Below are 22,084 nucleotides of genomic sequence, written 5' to 3'. Positions count from 1 at the left end.
GACGATTAAAAAGTGTTTGACTATCATTGTCAACAATCAGGGTATTACTAAAGATAGGAGGATGTCTTCTCTGGTCTCTGGTAGCCAGAAACGGCCTTGAATTAGCCGATCCCATGCTAACATGAGTTCACAGTAATACGGGCTTAGCGTATGAACAGACTTGCGGTTAGGAGTAATTTGAAAGATACCACGCCCAAGGCTCATATCTTCATACATATTCAAAAAATACAACATTAATTTTTGTAATTTAATATTAATGTTATTGCTTAATATCTTACTACAAAATTTAATTCTAAGAGCATCTCTTGTTAATTCAATGTCGCTCAAACTGAATCCCCCTCTGTCGATTGGTAAAAGCAAGTTAAGATACTTAATAGAAGGTTTTTTACCTCTCCAGATAAAATCGACTACACTCAGACGTAATGTGGTGATAACCCAATCAGGGACTGGTAAAACAGTGGTCAAATATACTAAGCGAGTTACGATGAGCGAATTTATAATGAGAGATTTACCCTTAAAAGATAATTTTCTACCTTTCCAGGTATTTAATAATTTGCGGCAGGAGGTAACTTTTTTCTCCCAATTTTCTTTTTCGATTGATTTTTTATCGTTACCAATAGCAACACCTAATACTGTAATGAAATCTTTCCTCACAGGGAAGTCGAAATTGCTGGGATTAACATGGCTGCACCCAATGCTAAGTAATTCAGTTTTATCAATATTACAACTAGAGCCAGAAGCACGTTCATACAATTTAATGATGTTAAAAATAGAATAAATACTTGTGATACTAGACACGAAAAAGGTAGTGTCGTCCGCATGCTGAAAAATTTTGGCTTCGACTTCACAAAATTTAATACCATGAATATATGGACAATTAATTATAGCTTCAAGAAACGGTTCGGCACAGAGAACATAGAGCATGGCTGAGAGTGGGCAGCCCTGCCGAACTCCCCTTTTGACAGGGAAGGGATCGGAAATATTACCATTGTGTTTGATTCGGCCCTCGATATTGGTATAAAACAGTTTGATCCATTTTAGGAGCTTAGGACCAAAACCCAATTTTTCAGCAACTTCGAAGAGGTAGTTATGGTCAACTCTGTCAAAGGCTTTATATTGGTCTATTTTAAGAATAAAAACTGGTTTATTATAAGAATTTACATACTCAATTACATTTTGCATAGTAAGCACGTTTTCAGAAATATCTCTTGATTGAATACAACACGTTTGATCTTCTGAAATAATATTCTTACTGATACTTGTGATACGTTTGGCGAGAGCTTTGGCAATCACTTTGTAATCGACAATTAAGAGGCTTATTGGCCTCCAATTATTTAAACTACGAAGATCTCCTTTCTTGGGTATAAGGGTAAGTATACTTATTTTTATGGATTCACAGAGTTCGTTGTCATGGAATGATGTCTCAATGTGTCTAGTAAAAATATCGATAAAATCCCGCCAAAACACTTTGTAAACTTCAGCAGTTATTCCATCTAGTCCTGGAATTTTGTTCGGTTTCATTGCTAACAGAGCGGCTTTCAACTCATCTAATGCAATATTAGCTTCACAGGCTTCTACGTCCATTGGCGAGAGAAATCTTCTGAGTTCACAAAGTATCAGATCCCGCGATTCGTTGTCGGTTTCTCCGGCTTGGTAGAGGTTTGTATAAAACTGTACTTGTTCTTTCATAATTTCGTGTTGATCGGTGATGATTAAGCTCTGGTCAGTTAGTAATTGTTTCATTACCTTCTTTTTTTGCCTTGATTTTTCAAGATTAAAGAAAAACTTTGTGATTTTTCACCCTCCTCGTGCCACTGAATTTTAGACCTTGGGAAAGTTCCTTGTAATTCTCTTAATGAAAGTTGGTTCGACTCATCTTCTAGGTTTTTAAGATGGGTACAGTCGTAATCGGAGAATTTTTGAGCTTTGTATTTCTCGTAGTCAATTTGTTTTGTCAGCTTCTTCTTGGCCCGACGTAGTGATTTCTGTTTTCCTTTGCTAAATTTTATCGTTGCATCTTTAATTCTTTTTTTGAGGCCGACGTACCATAATAAGATATTATTTTCGAAATCCTCGTGGAGTTTTGCTTCTCCAAGTAATTCACGAATTGATGTAAGGTAGTCATCATCATAAAGCAGGGAATTGTTAAAAATCCAACAACTTTGTCCACGTGGTTGACTAGAGAGTTCTAGACTAATTACAACGAAATCGTGGTCTGACCGTGGGTATTTGGCTATATTGCTGTTAGAAACACAATTTACAATGGTTTTCAGAGGTATTCTGTCTATACTTGATGATGACAGGCAGGGGCGGGATTTGAGTTGTGAAAATGGGCAAACCTGCCAGCAAGACTATCTAAGCGGAGCTCCACCATTGGTTGGCGCGTAGCGTACAAGGAATTTTTTGGCTTTACAGACCCTCCAGATGGCCGGAAACGGCACTTCCCGAGTGCTCTAAACAGCATGTACCCATCCTTGAAATATGGATCTCATGTCTGCAATTGTATCTAGATAGTTAATTATCGTTTAAAATTTGAAGAGGATTGATAGTAGAACATATGGTCAGATGGTGATGTACAACTTTTGTTATAGCCTACGTCACTATCTAAGCGGAGCGCCATCATCGGTTGGCAAGGAGCGCCGAAATTTTCGATGAAAGGTACCCTTATATCGGTAAAGTTAACACCCATATAGGCTTTAAATTGCATCTAAACAATTAATGAACGTGTGTAAACTTAGGGAGGACGGATAGAAGAACTTATATGGTGATGTACAACTGAAGCTTATACGTCACTATTTAGGCGGTGCACCACCATCAGTTGGCGCGGCGCGTCGAAATTTAAGCAAAAAGGAAATCCTAGATCAGCAAAAATGACACCTCTGGTAACAATAAATCGCATCTAGACAGTTCTTTCCCCCTAAAATTATTAGTATTTGTGCATTGGACCGATCAAGAATATGTTCAGCACCCACTTCGAAATTCTCCCCACGGTCCCCACTTCTTGGAGCACTTGGCAAATATCGGGGGCTGAACATACCTTTACACCCCCCCCCCCTCCTACCGAAACTGCCGAGTGCTGTATACTGTAACAATGGATTTAATGTGTTACTGTGTTAGTGCCAATTTGTAATTTACATTATTCGATTTGCATGCATCATTCCAGGATTTCGAGCAGTAAAGAAATTACATCGTCATTGCCATTGCATATTGTTGACACGGGGGGGGGGGGGTGTCATGTGTCAGTGTATTGAATTTAATTATTGATATACCCAATATGCAAATCTGGCTTTTGTAAATCGTTTCTCTGGATTTAGTTATTCAACGCATTCAGTAGAGCAGCAACGTTGAAAATCAATTCCTGAAGCTAGCACTGTAGGACGTGCCGCGGATTCATCACATGTAGAATTGAATCGCTAGTTTGTTAGCTACAGGATTCGTAAACTGTGCTGTGAACCATGTGCTAGCTCCAGCTCCAGTTATTCTGCATGCTTCATGTTACGATGTTAAACACAAATTCGACTTAGATTCGAAACAAATAGGCCTATTGGATAGCTGTTGTGGGGAATAATTTCGATTAGGGTTGTGCATATTTGTCTGCAAAAGCGACAAAAAAGTGAACTAAGGTCTGGGAAAAAGTGGGGGCAAATGCCCCCTCTTGCCCCCCCCCCCCCCGTAATCCCGCCCATGATGACAGGTCATTCATAGTATTCCGGATACATGTGAAGTTAACTTTGCGAGGGTTTCTCGTCCTCCATATGTCAACGAGGTGATATTTTACCATGATGTCATTAAGAGGTTTACGAGAGGAATCTGGGTGAGCTCTGATAGGGAACTTGTCTAAATTGGTGTTCAAAACATTGTTGAAGTCTCCAGCTATTATAATTTCATTGTCGATTTTAGTAAGCTCATACTGTAGATTTTGATAGAAAACTCTTCTTTCCATCTGGTTGTTCGGAGCATATATTCCAATTACAGATAGTGGACGCTCATCAATGATAAAGTCTATTCGAATAAAACGACCATTATCGTTTGTTATGCAGTTTGTAATATCAATATCACTATTTTTCCTGAACAGAACGGTTACTCCTTTTCTTTTCTGGTGGGCACAAAAGGAAGAGTACATTTTGCCACCCCATTCAACTAGAGCAGCTTTTTGGATTTCTTCGTCCCAGAAGGTTTCAACTAGAACTGTTATGTCATACCTTTTAGATTTTACAAGGCTGAAGAGTTCTCTCCTTTTTTCAGCATTCCGTAATCCATTGCAGTTCAGTGTGATCAAGAGGAACATTGTTACGAGAAAAGGAGTCATGGTATCGTCTTTTCCTTGGGTTTGTACATCCTTGCTAACCGGAGATTTGGCGATATATTCATTCTGCGTGATATGGTCTGTATTTTTTGTTTTACCATTGTTTCAAGGAAAGCTTCTTCATCACTAGACGCAGTTCGCTTTGTCCCTGTTTTTCCTGGCTTCTGATCTGTTTTTGCTTTATTTTTGACACTTGACTTGTCATTATAGTCTCCATTGGTTTGGTTTCGGCTGGGCTCTTTGTTGCCTTAGTAGTTGTGGCCGTGTCCATTGCATTAGAATCGGCCGGTACTGACAATTTTCTGTTTTTTGGTGTCGGTATTTCTGACGGTGTCGGTGTTGCTGACGGTGCTGGTGCTGGTGTCGCTTCTGGTTTACCTTCCATAGGTTCAGATTCAGAATGAGAGGCTGTGCTTTCTGCCTCACATAAAAAACTCTTATGTCCAAAATGGTTGCATTTGTAACACTTGATGCCTGGGCAGCGGCTATCTGTGTGTCCCTGTGTGCCACATTCCCGGCAGGTATATTGTGGGCAGTCTCTCATGATATGGTCATCACTTAAGCATTTGTTGCACACTTTGGTTTGTCCGTTATGTTTTAGTCTGATGTGCTCGCCTCCAATGTTAATTGCGTACGGCAAACTTTTAGCCTTTGGAGGAAGTTCAATTCGAACGAAGCGGATTCCATTTTCTACTTCCGGGAATTCTGAATAGTATTTCCTTGTCCATTTAGACTTGATCATGCAACCTAGATCTTTGAGTTTACCGGTCAGCTCGTCATCTTCGATATAGCATGGTACACCAAAACAGCTAACAGTTACTATACTCTTTGTAACACCTGTCACAGTACACGAATCGTTTCCAATTCTCAATCCCGTTTCTTGTAAAAGATCCGCATCTTCTGTCGATTTCAATGTAATAATCCACTGCCCATTGGTCTTTACACATCCTCTCACGTTTTCCTTCCCAATATCCATTGTGACAGCACTAATCACATCAATAGGATTATAAGCATTATCGACAACTCTAACACTGTACGTCTTCAATATGGAACCACGAGTTTTCGCGGAATCCGTACCGATACTAAGGCTTGCCCGTGCGTCGCGAGACGCCGTGGCAACCTAAGAATGGAAGAGAAATTGTCGAAAAATCCCACCTGATACACAGATATAAACAAATCAGTCGGTTTAATGAAAATACAATCGTCCTTTCACAGAAAATAAAGAAGGAAAGAATAGTAAACCAACAAGTAGAAAGGTAGAATTCAGGGGACCAAACTGGTCTACTGAAAGTACGTCTGAACCGGTATAAAGTACAAGTCGAGAGCACCGCCAAGCCATCGCGCCACTGTATGGACTGAGATATTAGGTGGATTAACTACAACCAACCGCGCCACGACAGCAGTTGATATAAATCTATGTTCGTTTCTAATACTAAAAGTTCCAGAGACCGTATGAGATCGCGGCAAAAGCAAACTGCGCTGGCCTGGTCTCGAGCCCGCGATCCAAAATACGTCACGCTCTCGAGGTACAGAGCACAGCCAACCGCGCAACGACAGCAGTTGATATAAATCTATGTTCGTTTCTAATACTTAAAGTTCCAGAGACTGATAAGATCGCGGCAAAAGCAAACTGGGCTGGCCTGGTCTCGAGCCCGCGATCCAAAATACGTCACGCTCTCGAGGTACAGAGCACAGCCAACCGCGCCACGACAGCAGTTGATATAAATCTATGTTCGTTTCTAATACTTAAAGTTCCAGAGACCGTGTAAGATCGCGGCAAAAGCAAACTGCGCTGGCCTGGTCTCGAGCCCGTGATCCAAAATACGCCACGCTCTCGAGGTACAGAGCACAGCCAGCCGCACAACCAACCGCGCCACGACAGCAGTTGATATAAATCTATGTTCGTTTCTAATACTTAAAGTTCCAGAGACCGTATAAGATCGCGGCAAAAGCAAACTGCGCTGGACTGGTCTCGAGCCCGCGATCCAAAATACGTCACGCTCTCGAGGTACAGAGCACAGCCAACTGCGCCACGACAGCAGTTGATATAAATCTATGTTCGTTTCTAATACTTAAAGTTTTAGAGACCGTATAAGATCGCGGCAAAAGCAAACTGCGCTGGCCTGGTCTCGAGCCCCGCGATCCAAAATACGTCACGCTCTCGAGGTACAGAGCACAGCCAACCGCGCCACGACAGCAGTTGATATAAATCTATGTTCGTTTCTAATACTTAAAGTTCCAGAGACCGTATAAGATCGCGGCAAAAGCAAACTGCGGAGGCCGGGTCTCGAACCCAGGCTTCAAAAATCCATACCTAGATATCGCTAGATATTGCTATATATCCATAAAGTACAGTGTCCTTGGGATTTCTTGGGAAGTTTTGGACCCTGTTCTTGGAAATAGCAAAATCGGGAGTGGTCACCCTCCATGTAAGTCAGTGGACGACCTCTAGACGTCACTAATACACAACCCGATCACTTGTTATCGATTAAGTTGTGTGTTCATTCATTCATTTATTTATTTATTTATTTATTTGTTTTTCCACAGAAGTACAAAGCGGAGGGAAGTCTTCCATAAAGCTTAAAAGCTTAACAAAGTGGAAGACTCCCTAAAGAAAAAAATTAATTAATAAATACAAATTGAATGTTTGTTACATAATGTACAGAAACTGCTGAAGTAAATAACTCATTTACATAATTTAATATGATGATATCAATTCTTTTTTTAAACATTTCTTAAATGAATTCTTTGTAGCCTTAGATTTAACGGTATTGCTTAATGAGTTCCATAACTTAGTTGCACGGTTGCGAAAGCTGCGTGTACCTAATTTCGTATGATAGAAGTTGCAATGAGCATTTTGTCTATTTCGGGTATTATAATTGTATAATTCTACATTAATTGTATAGAAATTATGAAAGGAACCCGGAAGTAGCCCATGCCATGCTTTATACGTAAATACAGCAAGTTGTAGCCTTATAATATCATTTAATTTCAGCAGGTTTTGACCTTTAAACAATGGACTAGTATGCTGACGAAATGCAGCATGTGTTATGTTACGTATTGCGCCTTTTTGTAGTTTATTGAGACGGTCAAGACAAGTTATGTTAGCACCAGACCAAATAATAGAACAGTAGGACAGATGAGGTAGAATGAGCGTATTATAAATCATTCTTAGAATGTGTGTCGGTAGGAAATGTTTTATTATAGCGAGTATACCAATGTTCCTTGCGACCTTAGAACAGATTGCTGAAATATGTTGTTGCCAACTTAGTTTTGAATCAATATATACACCTAAAAATTTTATGTAGTCAACATTGTTAATTGGTGTACCATTCATATTAATGTTGTGAACTTGAGGAGGGTTGTTGGATGAATTAAAAACAATGTAGTGTGTCTTGTTGACATTGATAGAAAGCTTGTTTGACCGAAACCAGTTACTAAACTTTTCTAGTTCATTAGATACAGTAATAGGTAGGATGCTAATGTTGTCAGAGTCAAAAAAAATAGTGGTGTCATCAGCAAACAAAGTAACTTTTGCAATGTTGGACACTTGACATATGTCGTTTACATAAATAATGAATAACAGAGGTCCCAGGATAGATCCCTGTGGTACACGTACCACAAGGGACTTGGGCAAGATCAGAGTTATGTGACTTATACGCAGTAAATTGGTAACGGTGAGATAGGTAGCTGTCGAACCAATTCAGAGTAGTACCTCTTATACCATTAAAGTGCATCTTATTCAGTAAAATAGAATGATTAATGGTATCAAACGCTTTACTTAAGTCTAGGAATACACCAATGCAAGTCTTACGTTGATCAAGTTTACTGTAGAGATTATCAATTGCATCTGCCAGGGCGAGCTCAGTGGAGTGATTGTATCGAAATCCGTACTGTTGTTTATTAAGAATGTTGTGTTTGTCCAAGAATCTACAAATACGATTAAACAATAGTCTTTCTATAAGTTTCGCAAAACAAGAGAGTAACGATATTGGCCGGTAATTTTCATATGCATTGTTCTGGCCATTTTTGTAAATTGGTAAGACTTTAGCAATTTTTAACTTGTCTGGAAAGACACCTGTATTAAATGATAGGTTACAAATATGGGCAAGTGGTGTGACAATATACTTAGCGGCCTGTTTGATAATATCAGGACTGAAATCGTCATATCCTGCAGCCTTTTTGGGTTTAATTGCAGTGTTGATCGTTTTCAGTAATTCTTCTTCTGTCACGGGGAATATGAACACAGAGTTTGGGTTGGGATTTCTGCTTTTATGCAAAAAAATCTCAGCTTTTTCAAGGGGTTTAATCTTGCTGGCCAGTGAAGGGCCTACATTTACAAAGTAATTGTTAAAACCATTAGCAATTTCCTGGTTGTCTGTGACAACGTTTTGGTTATGGTGAAAGGCCGCAGGATATGACGATTGACTGGCATTTTTATGTAAGTGTTCATTGACTGTTTTCCAGGTACCATTAATGTTATTATTGCTCTCGATAAATTTACTGTGAAAGTATAGTTTCTTTGATGTTCTGATAATATTTGTTAATTTATTTCGATAAATAAGGTATACCTTCTTGTTATTCGATGTTGGATCCTTTAATTGGCGTCTATACAATTGATTTTTCTTTTTTATTGATTTTAATATACCACTAGTAATCCATGGATGTCTCTTTTTACGTTTCTTCCTTACATTAATAACCTGCACTGGAAAACAGTCATTGTACATATCACTAAAATGATTAAAAAATACATTATAGGATACATTAGCATCCTTTTCATTAAGAACATCATCCCATTGCTTACATTCTAATTGGGAAATAAAATTACTGATATTATTTATATTGTAATTACGAATACGTTTACTATCTCTATTATAGATTCTAAGTCTTGAATTATTGTCAAGGAAGATGGGAAAGTGGTCGGTAATATCGGTTACAAATATGCCTGAGTTAATTGCAGAATTATCATTAGTAAATATGTTATCAATTAAAGTAGACGATGTACTTGCAACACGGGTAGGATTTGTTATTGCTGGATAAAAATTATTCGAGAAAGCTAAGTTGAGGAAATCTGTAGATAAGTGGTCGTCAAGTAAGTTAATGTTGAAATCACCCATGATATAAGAATTACTACGTGATTCTGTTAATTTGCCATAAATGTTTTGCACATGAAAATAAAAGTCGTCATAAGAACCCGTCGGTGGTCTATAAATAATACCAATAACGTAATGCTTACTGCCATTTTGGGGTGTGATCTCTATGAAAAGAGACTCAATTGAGTCATTAAATACAGAGAGATCGTCTCTGCATTTGTAATTATAGTTCTTTTTAATGTATAAACAAACCCCACCTCCCCTTCTTTTATGGCGGTGTTTTTCTACAAGTCGATAATTATTAATATTGATGATGGATGTATTATTATTGTCATTCAACCAAGTTTCCGTAAAGCCCAAGATCGAGAATTCGTTATTAAGTAATGAGATGAAAGTGGTAATATTATCAAAATTTTTGTTAAGACTCCTACTGTTCATATTGAAAATGGTAAGACCATTACTAGGGGGTAAATTATTATACTTATCGATGTTATAATACTCACAGGAAATATTATCCCTTGTTTCTATTTTTTTTTTTGTTGGATCCATTAAAACAAGAAAGAGTATGATGACGATGACGATATAGAAGTCAGGTTTGATTGTTTTTGCTTCTTACGGTTCTTGCCTTGCTAAGGTTTGGTGTTGGTATTTTCTTCTTGTGTCTTACAAAAATGAAGTTGTCCTCATCCAAAGACATCTGCCTTTTAAGGTGTGCCATAGAGTCATTTACAGTTTCAGTGGTGTCTCCATTACTTCCTGGTTTGTAGTCGGGTTTTCTTTGTAGTCGGGTTTTCTGTGCTTCGTCGGTGGCATTTTTCTTGGTCGCTGTGGTCGTAGCCTTCGCTTTCTTGGGAGATTTCGGTTGTTTCTGCTGTGGCTGGGTGTTGGTAGGCAGAGATGAAGAGCCTTCTGCAACATTGCCTAATATCACAGTAGATTTAGTTTTTGTCGAGTTTCGTTCAAGTTTTGTATCAGTAATTGAACCAGGTGCGGCAGCGTCGGTGTCATTTTCTGTTTCCTTGTTGGCGCTCTCAGTGACGTTAGAAGGTTCAGTTTCTGTGTCCATCTCACCATTGTCTGAAGGCTTCTCTGGTTCGACATCGTTATCTTCCTCAGGTGGTTGCTCCGTGCATAGGAAACTTTTATGACCAAAGTTTTGGCATCTAAAGCACTTTATCCTAGGGCAACGGCTCTCCGTGTGGCCCTCAAGGGCGGCGGAACCGGGGGGGCACAGGGGGCACGTGCCCCCCCACTTTTCCTCAGGATAAAAATGTGCCCTTTTTGTACATAAAAATTTCAAAATAAAAAAAGAGTTTACAAAGCAAAACCCACGTCGAATGAAATATTTTGGGAAGTTTTAAATGTTTACTATACCATAGGCATAGGAGCCCAATTTGATTTGGGGGCTCTAACGACTTGCCCGAAAAATATTACCAAAATTTTTCGCGCGCTCCGCGCGAGTTCAGTATGTTAATGTACATATCAGTGGCGTAGGAAGGTACTTTTGAGTGGGGGGGCTGAAGACTGATGGCCGGCCTGGGGGAGGGGTCTAAGGGGAGGGGGTGTCCCCCTCCCCTTTGGAATTTTTTTGCATTTCCAGGTGGCCTCAGATGCAATTTGGTGCAATATAGCACACTTCAACACCCACTCCATTTTGTAAAGAATTTTGCATTTTCACCTGGCCTTCGATGCAATTTGGTGCTTCAAATGAGATTTTTTTCTCATTTGGAAATGAAAAAGGGGTTTTCTGACTTGCGGAGCGGGGGGGCGGAACGATACTTCCGCCCCCCCCCCCCATATTTTTCACTGGGGGGGCTGGCGCCCCCCAGCCCCCCCGGTTCCTACGCACTTGGTACATATCATCTAGGCATGCGTCTGTTACTACTGTACATCGCATGCCAATAACATACAATCATGTGCCGTGTTATTACCCTTCCATATTTCTTATAATTATTAGGAAAGTCGTTACAATAATAATGATCATAATAATATCAGTTTAACCATTGAAAAACACATAGCAAATTATTTATCTTTCAGTAGGTGCCCAAAAAATTCTCAGCATATTGCCAGAATTTTCACAAATACGCCTATGTTTACTACCACAAGGCTTCTAACATTCTGGTGAGTGCCATTATGCACATTCAATTTGCCAAAAGAAATCCTAATGCATTTCCAAAAATGCATTGCTATATTACATTGTGACTTTGTAATAAGCAGAAGCCATTTATAGCCTACTATGAATAATGAGTATAGTTATCCCATAACCCTACCCCATCCTTTCGTATTTTGACAAATTTCATTTGCTTTCATGCATGTATCGATCGCGTGTGCAGGGACTTGGACTTTATAATGATTTCACCTCATTTTATCTCGAAAGAAAACTTGTTCCTTGTTTCCCAATTTGCACATTAGATATTACAGTGCTAGTATGCATACGGTTTCCTTGAGGGGGGGGGGGGGGCGTTCATGGAGTGATGTGTATACGCAAATAACAGTTATAAAGGGTGCTAAATATCATGCTGCATCAGTCCAATCGAATTTCTGCAAAGTGCCCTTCGACGTTTGTGCCCCCCCCCCAGATTAAAAGTGCTTCCGCCGCCCTTGGTGGCCCTGGTTATTACATTCTCTACATACGTACTGGGGACATTCTTTCATGACATGGGTGTCGCTCAAGCAGTTGTTACAGACTTTAGATTGGCTGTTGTGTTTAAGTCTTAGATGTACACCAGCAATCGTAATTGCGTAGGGCAGGCTTTTGGCATTATTTGGCAACTGTACTCTTACGAATCGAATACCGTTTTCCACGTCTGGATAGTCGGAATAGTATTTTCGCGTCCATTTGGATTTAATTGAGCATCCGTATTCCTCTAGCTTAGCCGAAAGTTCTTCGTCAGAAATGTAACAGGGTACCCCAAAAAGACTCACCGTTAGTATAAATTTTTCCACTCCGGTAACATTACAATGGTCGCCTTTAATATTAAGGCCGGTTTCCTGGATAAGTTCCGCATCAGATTCATTCTTCAATGTCACAATCCAGTGCCCTGATGTCTTAACACATCCCACAGTTCTATTATTCCCAAGATCCTCAGATATCGATTTCAGTACGTCTCCATAGCTATGTCCATTGTCAAATACCCTAACACTGTTAGTTTTCAAACGTTGTATTGATGGTTTCGCGGAACCCATGTTCGCACTAGCACACGCCTTGGCAAAACTCCTACAGTTTAACGGACCAAATTGAAACACAGTAATAAAAACCCGCTATCATCCAAGAACTTGGATGTTGCAGGTTGAAGAAAACGTGGAACAAGAAAGTTCGAAAAAAGTAACAAAGAAAACAGCTATTAGGTCGATTAACTAATACTTGCAGCTCCCCGTGTAGGCACTTTTTCATTCATTCATTCATTCATTCATTCATTCATTTATTTGTTTTTTCACATAAATATTACATAAATATTGTCGGATTTTGTGAAGGTTTTGGTACTAGGGGGGGGGGTGGGAGGTCTCTAATTAAGTTTCGTAACTCATCGGGTAGCGATTAGAAGCCGGATGGGCCATAGGGTTGTGGGGCGCGCGTTTTCATGCAGATGGGAACAATCTCAAGAAGTGATGGGTGCGTCCGTAGTAGTTTTTTTATAGCACAATTGTACAATTGTTTAAGGCGTCCATACGCACACACGCGTTATGATAGACCATATATATATATATATATATATATATATATATATATATATATATATATATATATATATATATATAAATATATATATTTACATATACACTAGTGAGAGAGGGAAAATGGAAACGTCAAAAATTGAGTTGTCGGTGTAAGGGGTAGGGTGAGACGCACGCCCCTTCCGATATCCTCGATCCGTCACTGGCTACCCTGTGTATATTATAGGGATCAGCGCTGTAATTATGTCACTGTTCCTCTTTCTCTTCCCGGTGTCTTGGCGTTTTTCAAGTCTTGTACTCCCTCCTTTTCTCCTTTTTCTCTCTTTCCTCTTTTTCTTTTCCCTTCCTTCCTCTCCTTCCTCCTCTTCCCCCCTCTTTTTCCCTTTTTCCATTTTTTCTTCTTTCTAAATTTCTCTCATCTATTTCCTCCGAGGGTAGCGAGCGCCCCAACGCCCCCTGGATACGCGCCTGTGTAAGTCGGATTGTCTAGATACCACTCTGTCGGATGAATAGATCTCTGTCAACCAGTTCTCGGGTAATACATTCATTACCATAGAAATAATCGTCTGTACTTCATTCAAGGAAATGGGATTTTCGGGAATAGTAAGTGTTATACATTCATGAACGGTTTCTGATGGCATTTGTGTTGGGATGACCTCATACATAAGGTCGCCAACCATAATAATATCCTCATCAATAAAAATACTGTTAAAAACAGTTTCACCGTTCTCTTCGCGTAAGAGAGGGTTATGTAAAATTGGTTGGATAAGCATCTCCTCTCGTGGCGTAAAGGGGACTTAAAGGGTGTGAAGACTCGCGCAAAAAAAAACGTATAATGCCGGTAACATGACCTAGTTTCAATTGAGATGTAACAAAAGTATAAGACACCACCATCGATCCCAGGAAATACACACAGCTTGCTACCGTCGGTAATTAGACACTAGTTTACAGTCAGTACATACAGCTGCGGTCAATACCTACAGCACAGTGTACAGACAATACAGCGATGGACATCTTAGGTCCAGGTAAAATATAACACGGTAACACGTGTCATTACTGTACTGTCTGCATTTTGTAGCGACACGAACAAATCGTCACTTGCAAGCCACGGAAAGTTAACTGTTTCAGATGGCCGCACGCGGTTTGGGCGACTCTTCAATGCCTTTAAATTGACCCAATTTTTGCTCAATATGTATGTTCATTTATGCTCTTCAACATGCAAGCCACAGAAAAACCCAGATCATGATTGATAACGGGTCAAAAAAAGATGTTCTCCTGCTACTTTTTGGAACTTTTCCTGAGATTTAATAACAATCGGGCGGATGGATATTGATTCTAATAGGAGTATGCCACCCTAAATCAAAAACTTTTTGCAATTTGCAGACGACACTGGCATACAAACACATATTTTGTATAAAACGTGTGTAGGCTAGGCTAAAAATGGTTTTGTAGTGTTTTAAAGAAAATATCTTGCCTTGCTGTGCGGCCTGATGTAGCCAGCAAAATGGAGATAGAGTTCGTCTTTTTGGTTTGCCTACCAAAGTACAAGGACGAAAGATTTGGGAGACAAAATTTCAATTGCATGACGGTCTAGCCTAGAGGCCTACCAAGCTGTGTGAGGTGGGTATAGGCATAGGGCCATAGGCACTACTACTACTCGGTACTAGGCTAGGCTTCAACAACTAGTATTACGAAAGTAAGAGTAGATCGGCATGTTTTGGTCATAAAGTCCAGGATTTCCTGTTCAGTTCCATTTTAGGCTTGGCTTACTACTTATTTGAGATCAAAGCAAACAAGCATAGGCCTATGCCTTGCTTAGTCTAGGCCTACGACTGAGTTATAACAAGCCTAGCCTAGACCTAGTTATGCCAGTGCAACCCTGACTGTAGCTGGACTGAGTTAGGCCTAATGGACCTATATGCTGTGTAGTAGGAATTGAAGTTGAATATGGCCATAAGAAGTAGCCTACTACTACTATGGGCATAGCAATACATACTAGGTCTAATGCTATGCATGAAGGCCAAGACTGTCTATAGATAAACAGTCCTCCTCAAATTCACTCGAGCATTAAGAATTTGTTACTTGATAGCATAAACTACCCCCAATACTGCCACTAGGATTCATCCTTGAGCTCACCTAATTAATTCACCAGTCAACATGTATGGTTGTAAACATAAGTGCTCTAAATCTAATGGCCAGCACTACTTTCCTGTGCGTGAAGACATGTTTGGCTTGACCTATGAAATAATACTCTGTGTGCTTAATTAATCATGAATTTGTTTTGTTAAGCCAGCATAGGCTTTTCAGAAGACTTCCATTCACATTGTAATATTTATGTGAAAAAACAAATAAATGAAATGAAATTTGTGCAGAGGAGCATTAAGTATGCCTAGCATTACCAAATGGGGTAGATATTCAATATCCCCTTTTTTGGCCAACGACAGGGGAGTCAGGTGGTATTGCAATAAGTATATGGAAGATGGTAATGGCTTAGCCTAAGATACTCCTAGGGTAAGCACCTAGCATGCTATGCAACAACGCTTTGATTGAAGATTTGATAACAGACTTATCAGCCATACGGCTAGTTCTAAATTAGCTAGGCCTTACACAGTTACAGTTCCAGCCAAAAATTCCATTAGGCCAATACAATTTGGCCTACTGCCACTGGCTAAAGTTTAAAACAATAGGGTTAAGACTTAGACTAGGCTCATGCAGTACATCAGCAAAAATCGTTTTCAACAAAAGTCGATGACTATTGCTAGGGTTTTGCAGGCCTGCCAACTCTCGCCGTTTACTGTACAACTCTCACTGCAAGTCTTCAAAATTTTACAAAAGTTTGTTATACCTTTGAGTTTGACATCAGCGTCTTGGAAATTAGGTCTGTACACGTTTCACGGTTGCCAAGGGTAGCAAATTTTCAAATTACAGTACAGAACTTCTATTCTAAATAAAAAAAACATAATTAATATCTGCAATTTATGAATTAGAATTGACCAGACCTTAAACTATTCCGGAAATTATATTCAAGATGGTAGAAAAGTGTGACAATCTATAAATTTTCCAAAAGTGGTTCTTTTCTTAATGGTGGTGCCACTCCATTGCTGCTACATTTTGGGAATTCTGTCGTTATTTTCTTTATTAACATAAAATTTACTATAATCAGACAAGTTTTCAATGATATTGATGATGTTATAAAAGAAAAATTAGAGTATCGTGAGAAAAATCACAATTTTTCCTGAATTACAGTTTTCTCTTTAAAGAGCAAAATTGAAAGTAATTGAAACAAAATACCATAAAATCAAACCACAACATAAGCATATAAATATTAACCAAAAGCTGACAGTTTTGGGTAATGTCCTCTCAGATTTTTTTGTCATGACTCTTGTTCCGAACATCACCTATCCAAATAGATCTTGTTTCAGACATCACTTCCAATGCTTTACCTAATATAACCTAATACTTAGTAATAAAACATACATTGTTCATTTAAAGGCAATAATAATGAGTAAACAAACATGTTATTAATTGATAACCTTACTAAAAAAGATATATAAACTCTTAATAGGTTCCAAGTTCGAAACAAAGAAAAGTGATCAACAAGACATAAATTTATTAAACACAGGCCATGCTTGTTAACATTAAGCAATACATTTCAATGTGTAACACGCAGGCACACAAAATTCTTAGTAGTTGCATATTTGCACGCACTGTTCTGGCCTTCGGTTAAGCATTAGGAGTTAACTTACTTAGCCCGATCTGATATTACAAGATGACTTCTCCTGAGCTGGATACCGATGAAGAGTACAGTATCATTGGAAAATATCGTTTGTCAGGACTGTGCCCTGAAAATTCAACATTAAATGTAAAAAGATCGATAGGGAAAAGATCAAAGAGTTTAGACTAACGGGAGCAATAAACAGCCACCGAGCTTTGTGCTGAAAAGTGTGAGCAGTAATAGTTTTAAATCAAGAAAAGCCAAAATCATGCAATTTAAATCATTGAAATTAAAAAAGCTTCACTGTCCAGTATCAAAAGTATTTACAAAATTTGATACAGCATTCTGTTCTGTACAAGAATTGTTGATTGTATGCTTCTTATTAGCAGTGTAAGAATACCTGCTTTTAGCACATTCAGTCATCGAGGAATCTTTTGTTAACTTTTTTTCAATGAGTATATATCAGCATGGTTGGATATCCTTAATAGCAGTAAATTGTCTACAAAGCTCACACATAAATCACTTGAACATCAGTTGGTATGATTGTGTATGGTTCTGAATGCTATTTTCCTTTTTTTTTAGGTGGGTGTGGATATGATTGGACCCCTTGCAGAGACCATCAATGGAAATAAGTACATCATAACCCTATGTGACTATTTTTCAAAATGGCCAGAGGCTGTTGCTGTAAGAGACAAAACAGCATAAACCGTTGCAAACTTTCTGTTTGAAACCATGGCCAGGTATATATCCATCTACTCTGTTTTACTTTACATAACATATTTTTGAAGTTAGTTATGCAGACCTGCATTTGTTCTCAGTTTTACCTGTGACCCAGAAAGCGGCCAAATGGTTACAGGAATTTCTTGAAGTTGTTTTATAAGTTAATGTTAATAAAAATGTTAGTGGGATAACGGTCAGTGCATCCAAGACCAGGTGTTATGTCAGTGCTTAACTTACTTGTTTTGAAAGAAGTGCTAAAAGAATCTCCTGATTAAACCACACGGCCACTCTGAAGATGCCAATAGTTTAATGCATTACTTGTAACCAGTACTTTAACAACTTGTTTAATTTTTCATTTATTTAGAGAATTTGTTAATGCTCTGAACAAGTCCCTATTTGACATGACAGGGGTGAGCCACAGAGTATCCTTCAGCTACCACCCACAGACCAATGGGCTGGATGAAAGATTCAACCAAACTCTGCAAATGTCACTCATCAAAGTTGTCAATCAAAACCAAGATGACTGGGATGAAACACTGTCTTCCATTCTTATGGGGTACGGTACAGCAAAACATGGTTCTACAGGTCTTTTCTCCTTTCGTTGTGATGTTTGGAAGGTTTGTAATAATTCAAACCTACCATTGCTGAATAGAGGTTTACATTTGTAAAGGTCATATATGGAGAAAAGCAATCAGGGACAAGAGAGTTTGGAAAAATCCTGCATAGCTATACTGATCCTCTATAGGATAAAATCTCATTTGACACATCCCAGGTCCTGGGAAAAACTGCTAAATAGAGGACCACCAATAACCCTATTTAAGTTACAAAACCTAAGTAAGTACAGCAAGTACAAATGATGAACATTCATTAAACTATAAAAGCATGCCAATTAATTTAGAAACATGCAATTAATGCCACTGATATTGGTTTTGTTTTTCAGTTATATATCATATTTTGGGCTGGTATGCAATTTGGACCTATAACAGCACAGAATATACTTTTGTTTTATATTTCTGCTGGTTTGAGTATGTGATGTGACTCAGATTTATGGTTCCAGGGTCTTAATAGTGAAAATAAAATATATAAAAATTTATTTATTCTTCAGTCAACAAAGTGTTGTGAATAATTGATTGTTAATTATCTTCATATATCCAGAGAGCCATTGTTACCAGTCGACATTGAAGACTCCATTGTCCAACCAGAATCTCCTGCTGCAGCGATGCACAGCGGGAGAGGGTTTTTCAACTCATGTCACAGTCGCAGGACATAATCAAAGGTTTTGTAAAAGAAAATATTGGCAAAGCCCAAGAACGGCAAAACAAGAATTTTGATTAAAGGCAGCAATCAAAACAGGTAATTACATAATGCTATGTTGTGCATTGAAAACTGCACTGTAGTGAAATTAATGGCAACATATACATTGTATTATGATGTTTACGTATATATGCTGGATTTTGTTTTATTCAGAGCTTCAAAGTTGGTTCTATAAGTGTTCTCATCCGGAATGCTAGAAAGGATGCCCGAAGAGTAGGGACGCTCAAAAACTCTTGGCTTGGGCCGTATGGAGTCAAGGCTGTGAATGAGAAAGGGCTGTACACACATATATTAACAGTTCCACAGGCCTTCCTTTGAAGAAGAAATTCAATCCATTTTACTTAAAGAATTTCACACAAGTAAGATTCCTTTACAGTCTTTTTATTTGGGAGGGGGGGGGGTCGGGAGAGGGGGTTGATTGGCATGATTCCTCCATAATTTTCTTAACAATAACCAGTAACTTGATGAGTTCTGTGCTGGCTTATGCGAGGGTAAGGGCTGTAGCTGTCTTCACACAATAAATCAATTTTGACTCAATGGCTTTAAAAAATGAAACATAATTGCCAACAATAAAAGAGAGAAGAATAAGTTAATTAGAAAACTCCAGTTTCCAGACAAATGTTTTCAAATATTTGATTTTATTTGCTTAGTTTCGAGAGGAGAATTTTATGTGATGTCAGTTTGAAACTCAGCAATTAAATGTTCAACTTCTAATTAGCTTCTTGCCAGATCAACTTGGTAAAACCACATATAGTAACTATTTTCTTTGGTGTAGATATCATGCATGGTAATGAGTGGGCGGAGTTAACATGAAACTAGTATCAACATGTTGCTTGACCATTACAACATTTTTAATCTCTGGTTTATTCTGCTGATTGAATGTTTGTAACGGGCGGGACCAAAATAGATTTTAGCTGACGTTCTCTTGTTAGCTCCAATCTGAAGAATGGTAGGTTGGTTTGAGGTGATCCTTGCAGCAATGATGAGCTAAGGAGGGTCGTTATTGCTTTTGGTGCAGATCTTGTGCAACAAAATGAGTGGGCAGGGCTTAACATTAATAACTGTTAGCTCCAATCTGAAGAATGGTTGGTTGGTTTGAGGTGATCCTTGCAGCAATGAAGAGCTAAGGAGGGTCGTTATTGCTTTTGGTGCAGATATCGTGCAACGAAATGAGTGGGCAGGGCTTAACATTAAAACCTGATCTGCACTTGCTCACCAACCATATGTGGTATGACTAAATTTTATTGTGCTGAGCAGGTTAGTTACACAATGCAATGTTTTCAGTGTTATTATTTTGCTGCATATTGATGAGATGTGTGACAAAATAAGGTTCAGCTGAAATTTCCTTATAAACACAGAATCGGAAGAATTTTATTCCATTTGAGTTGATACTTAACATAATGATACCTCATAGCCTGCAGGAAAGGTCCGTCTCGTTTTCTTGGCAGATATTTTCCACTTTCGCCCATGTTTGTTGCATCTCAATCATCATTTCCAGCTTTTTCTAATATTTGTAGAGCCTTAATTACTATTAAGTGTGTGCAAACCCCCTTCCCTCCCCCACACACAAACAAACGCATACACAAATTACTCATGTTACATCATGGAAACAATAATGCATTTTACCTTGGTTGATTTTTCATATATTGAACAAACTAAATATTAAGAAAATGTCCCTTAACATATTACTTAATTCAAAAGGGAATTGCGATATAGCATCATTACGTTAATGTTGCTTTACCATTCCAATGTTGTTGTTATAGGAGAAATGATATACTGCTTAAATCTTCATGGTGGTGGCAGCTACCCAATGAGATTCCTGGCTTGCAGCCGACAATATCAGGAACTTGGCCAAAGTTGGTTGAGTTGATAATCTAACACACTGTCTAGACTGAGTTTGCAGCAAGAACAGCCATCAAATTACCATTTCCCCAAAGAGTGGTGTAGCTGGGAACCACATTGCACTTTGCATGTGTGGTTGGAGTATTAATTTTATACAGGTTGTAAAACACTGCATGAAGTCACATTTATTCTTTCATCAACATTGATTCTATCATCACAGAAATCCTCATAGAGGCATAAATTTCCAGAATAGGGACTGATATTGACTGACCTAAATTTCATCTGATCTTGAATTTGGTATGACCTCTATGTATTAACATATTCCTTAATTAACAAAGAAAAAAATGCAAATTTGTATTCAATATCCAATAAATGTCTCGAAGCGTTTAAATTTTTTATTGCAAGAAAGAATTTTTTAACAAAAGGAATCGATATACATATGAACATATCCACAGTGTACTAACACAAATGCTGACCTGTGCTGTGATTAGGTTGTTGAATATAGCTGTTGCATGTAATCCATAAATTTAATTATTCTATATTTCAGGAACTTGCAGCCAGTATCATCAGTACAAACACACCAGATGAGGGTAGCAGCCCAAGTTTGAATATGATTCAAATATCCAATAGAAGAAATTTGAATTAAAGGTAGTCTGTATAGGCAACAAATTATAGCATACTTTTCTGAAGATTTCAAAAAGTACATTGCTTGAGATTCTTATTTCCAGATTGGTCTCAGACATTCTAAATGAACACACCAGATGACTGAATGTCTCAGTGAGGTAAATTTCCTCCAGGGTGGTAATGGCAACAGTTTAAAATGTTGACCAAATGTGACCGTATTGGAACTTTTGGCATATTTGGGGCCAAACAAACCTCTGCCCCCCTGCACAATTTCCCACCCCAACCTATGTTCTAGATTTCTCTTTCACAATATATGTTACCTTCTTACAGGGAGAAACATGATCAAGGTCAATACAGCCCCACAGTTATTGCATATATATCCAACTCTTGCAAAGAATACTGGTTTTTCTATTTCAAATTGAGTTTTCCGTTTCATTATTTTATGGATATAGATCCATGTTATTGTGAATTTCTTGATCGTGGAAAATCACTGGCCATGCTTGACAAGTCACATTAAATATTGTTAAATGTTTTTATTTCAGGAACAAAGCAATCCTGTTACTGTAAAGGTAAGTAACCTAAGACAACCCATGCAGCTTTAGAAATAAATTCATTAAGGCAGGGATTGCAAGCTAGGGAGGTGCAAGACTTCATGTGACTTGATCCTCCCCACCTGGAAATGTTGAAAAATGGAAGACTTTTACTGTGCCAGGACCATATCCTTGACAAACTCCTATGCCTGGAGAAGGGAAAATCCCAACCTATATGGGCACAATTGCAAGGGGCATTTTGTGA

At 38.5% G+C, this 22,084-nt stretch overlaps 1 protein-coding gene across 5 annotated transcripts in view; it reads left to right on the top strand.

Annotated features, from left to right (window-relative positions):
- The first annotated feature begins 14,459 nt into the window (after positions 1-14,459).
- The window catches only part of LOC139971422 (uncharacterized), a 60,380-nt gene continuing 52,755 nt past the window's right edge, over positions 14,460-22,084 (top strand). For 3 of the 5 annotated variants that reach the window (XM_071977853.1, XM_071977852.1, XM_071977851.1), the window contains exons 1-7: positions 14,460-14,694; positions 17,372-17,529; positions 17,874-18,065; positions 18,665-18,862; positions 18,977-19,182; positions 21,213-21,313; positions 21,832-21,858. In XM_071977853.1, the coding sequence (XP_071833954.1) occupies positions 17,522-17,529; positions 17,874-18,065; positions 18,665-18,779 (315 nt within the window). In that variant the 5' untranslated portion in view covers positions 14,460-14,694; positions 17,372-17,521 and the 3' untranslated portion in view covers positions 18,780-18,862; positions 18,977-19,182; positions 21,213-21,313; positions 21,832-21,858. Of the gene's footprint in view, positions 14,695-17,371; positions 17,530-17,873; positions 18,127-18,664; positions 18,863-18,976; positions 19,183-20,885; positions 21,025-21,212; positions 21,314-21,831; positions 21,859-22,084 lie in introns of those variants that run through there. The other 2 variants (XR_011794384.1, XM_071977854.1) reach the window with 2 other exon arrangements.

The sequence above is a fragment of the Apostichopus japonicus genome, chromosome 8, assembly GCF_037975245.1.
Source record: "Apostichopus japonicus isolate 1M-3 chromosome 8, ASM3797524v1, whole genome shotgun sequence".
Taxonomy (NCBI): domain Eukaryota; kingdom Metazoa; phylum Echinodermata; class Holothuroidea; order Aspidochirotida; family Stichopodidae; genus Apostichopus; species Apostichopus japonicus.
This window is presented reverse-complemented; position numbering and strand designations above follow the sequence as displayed.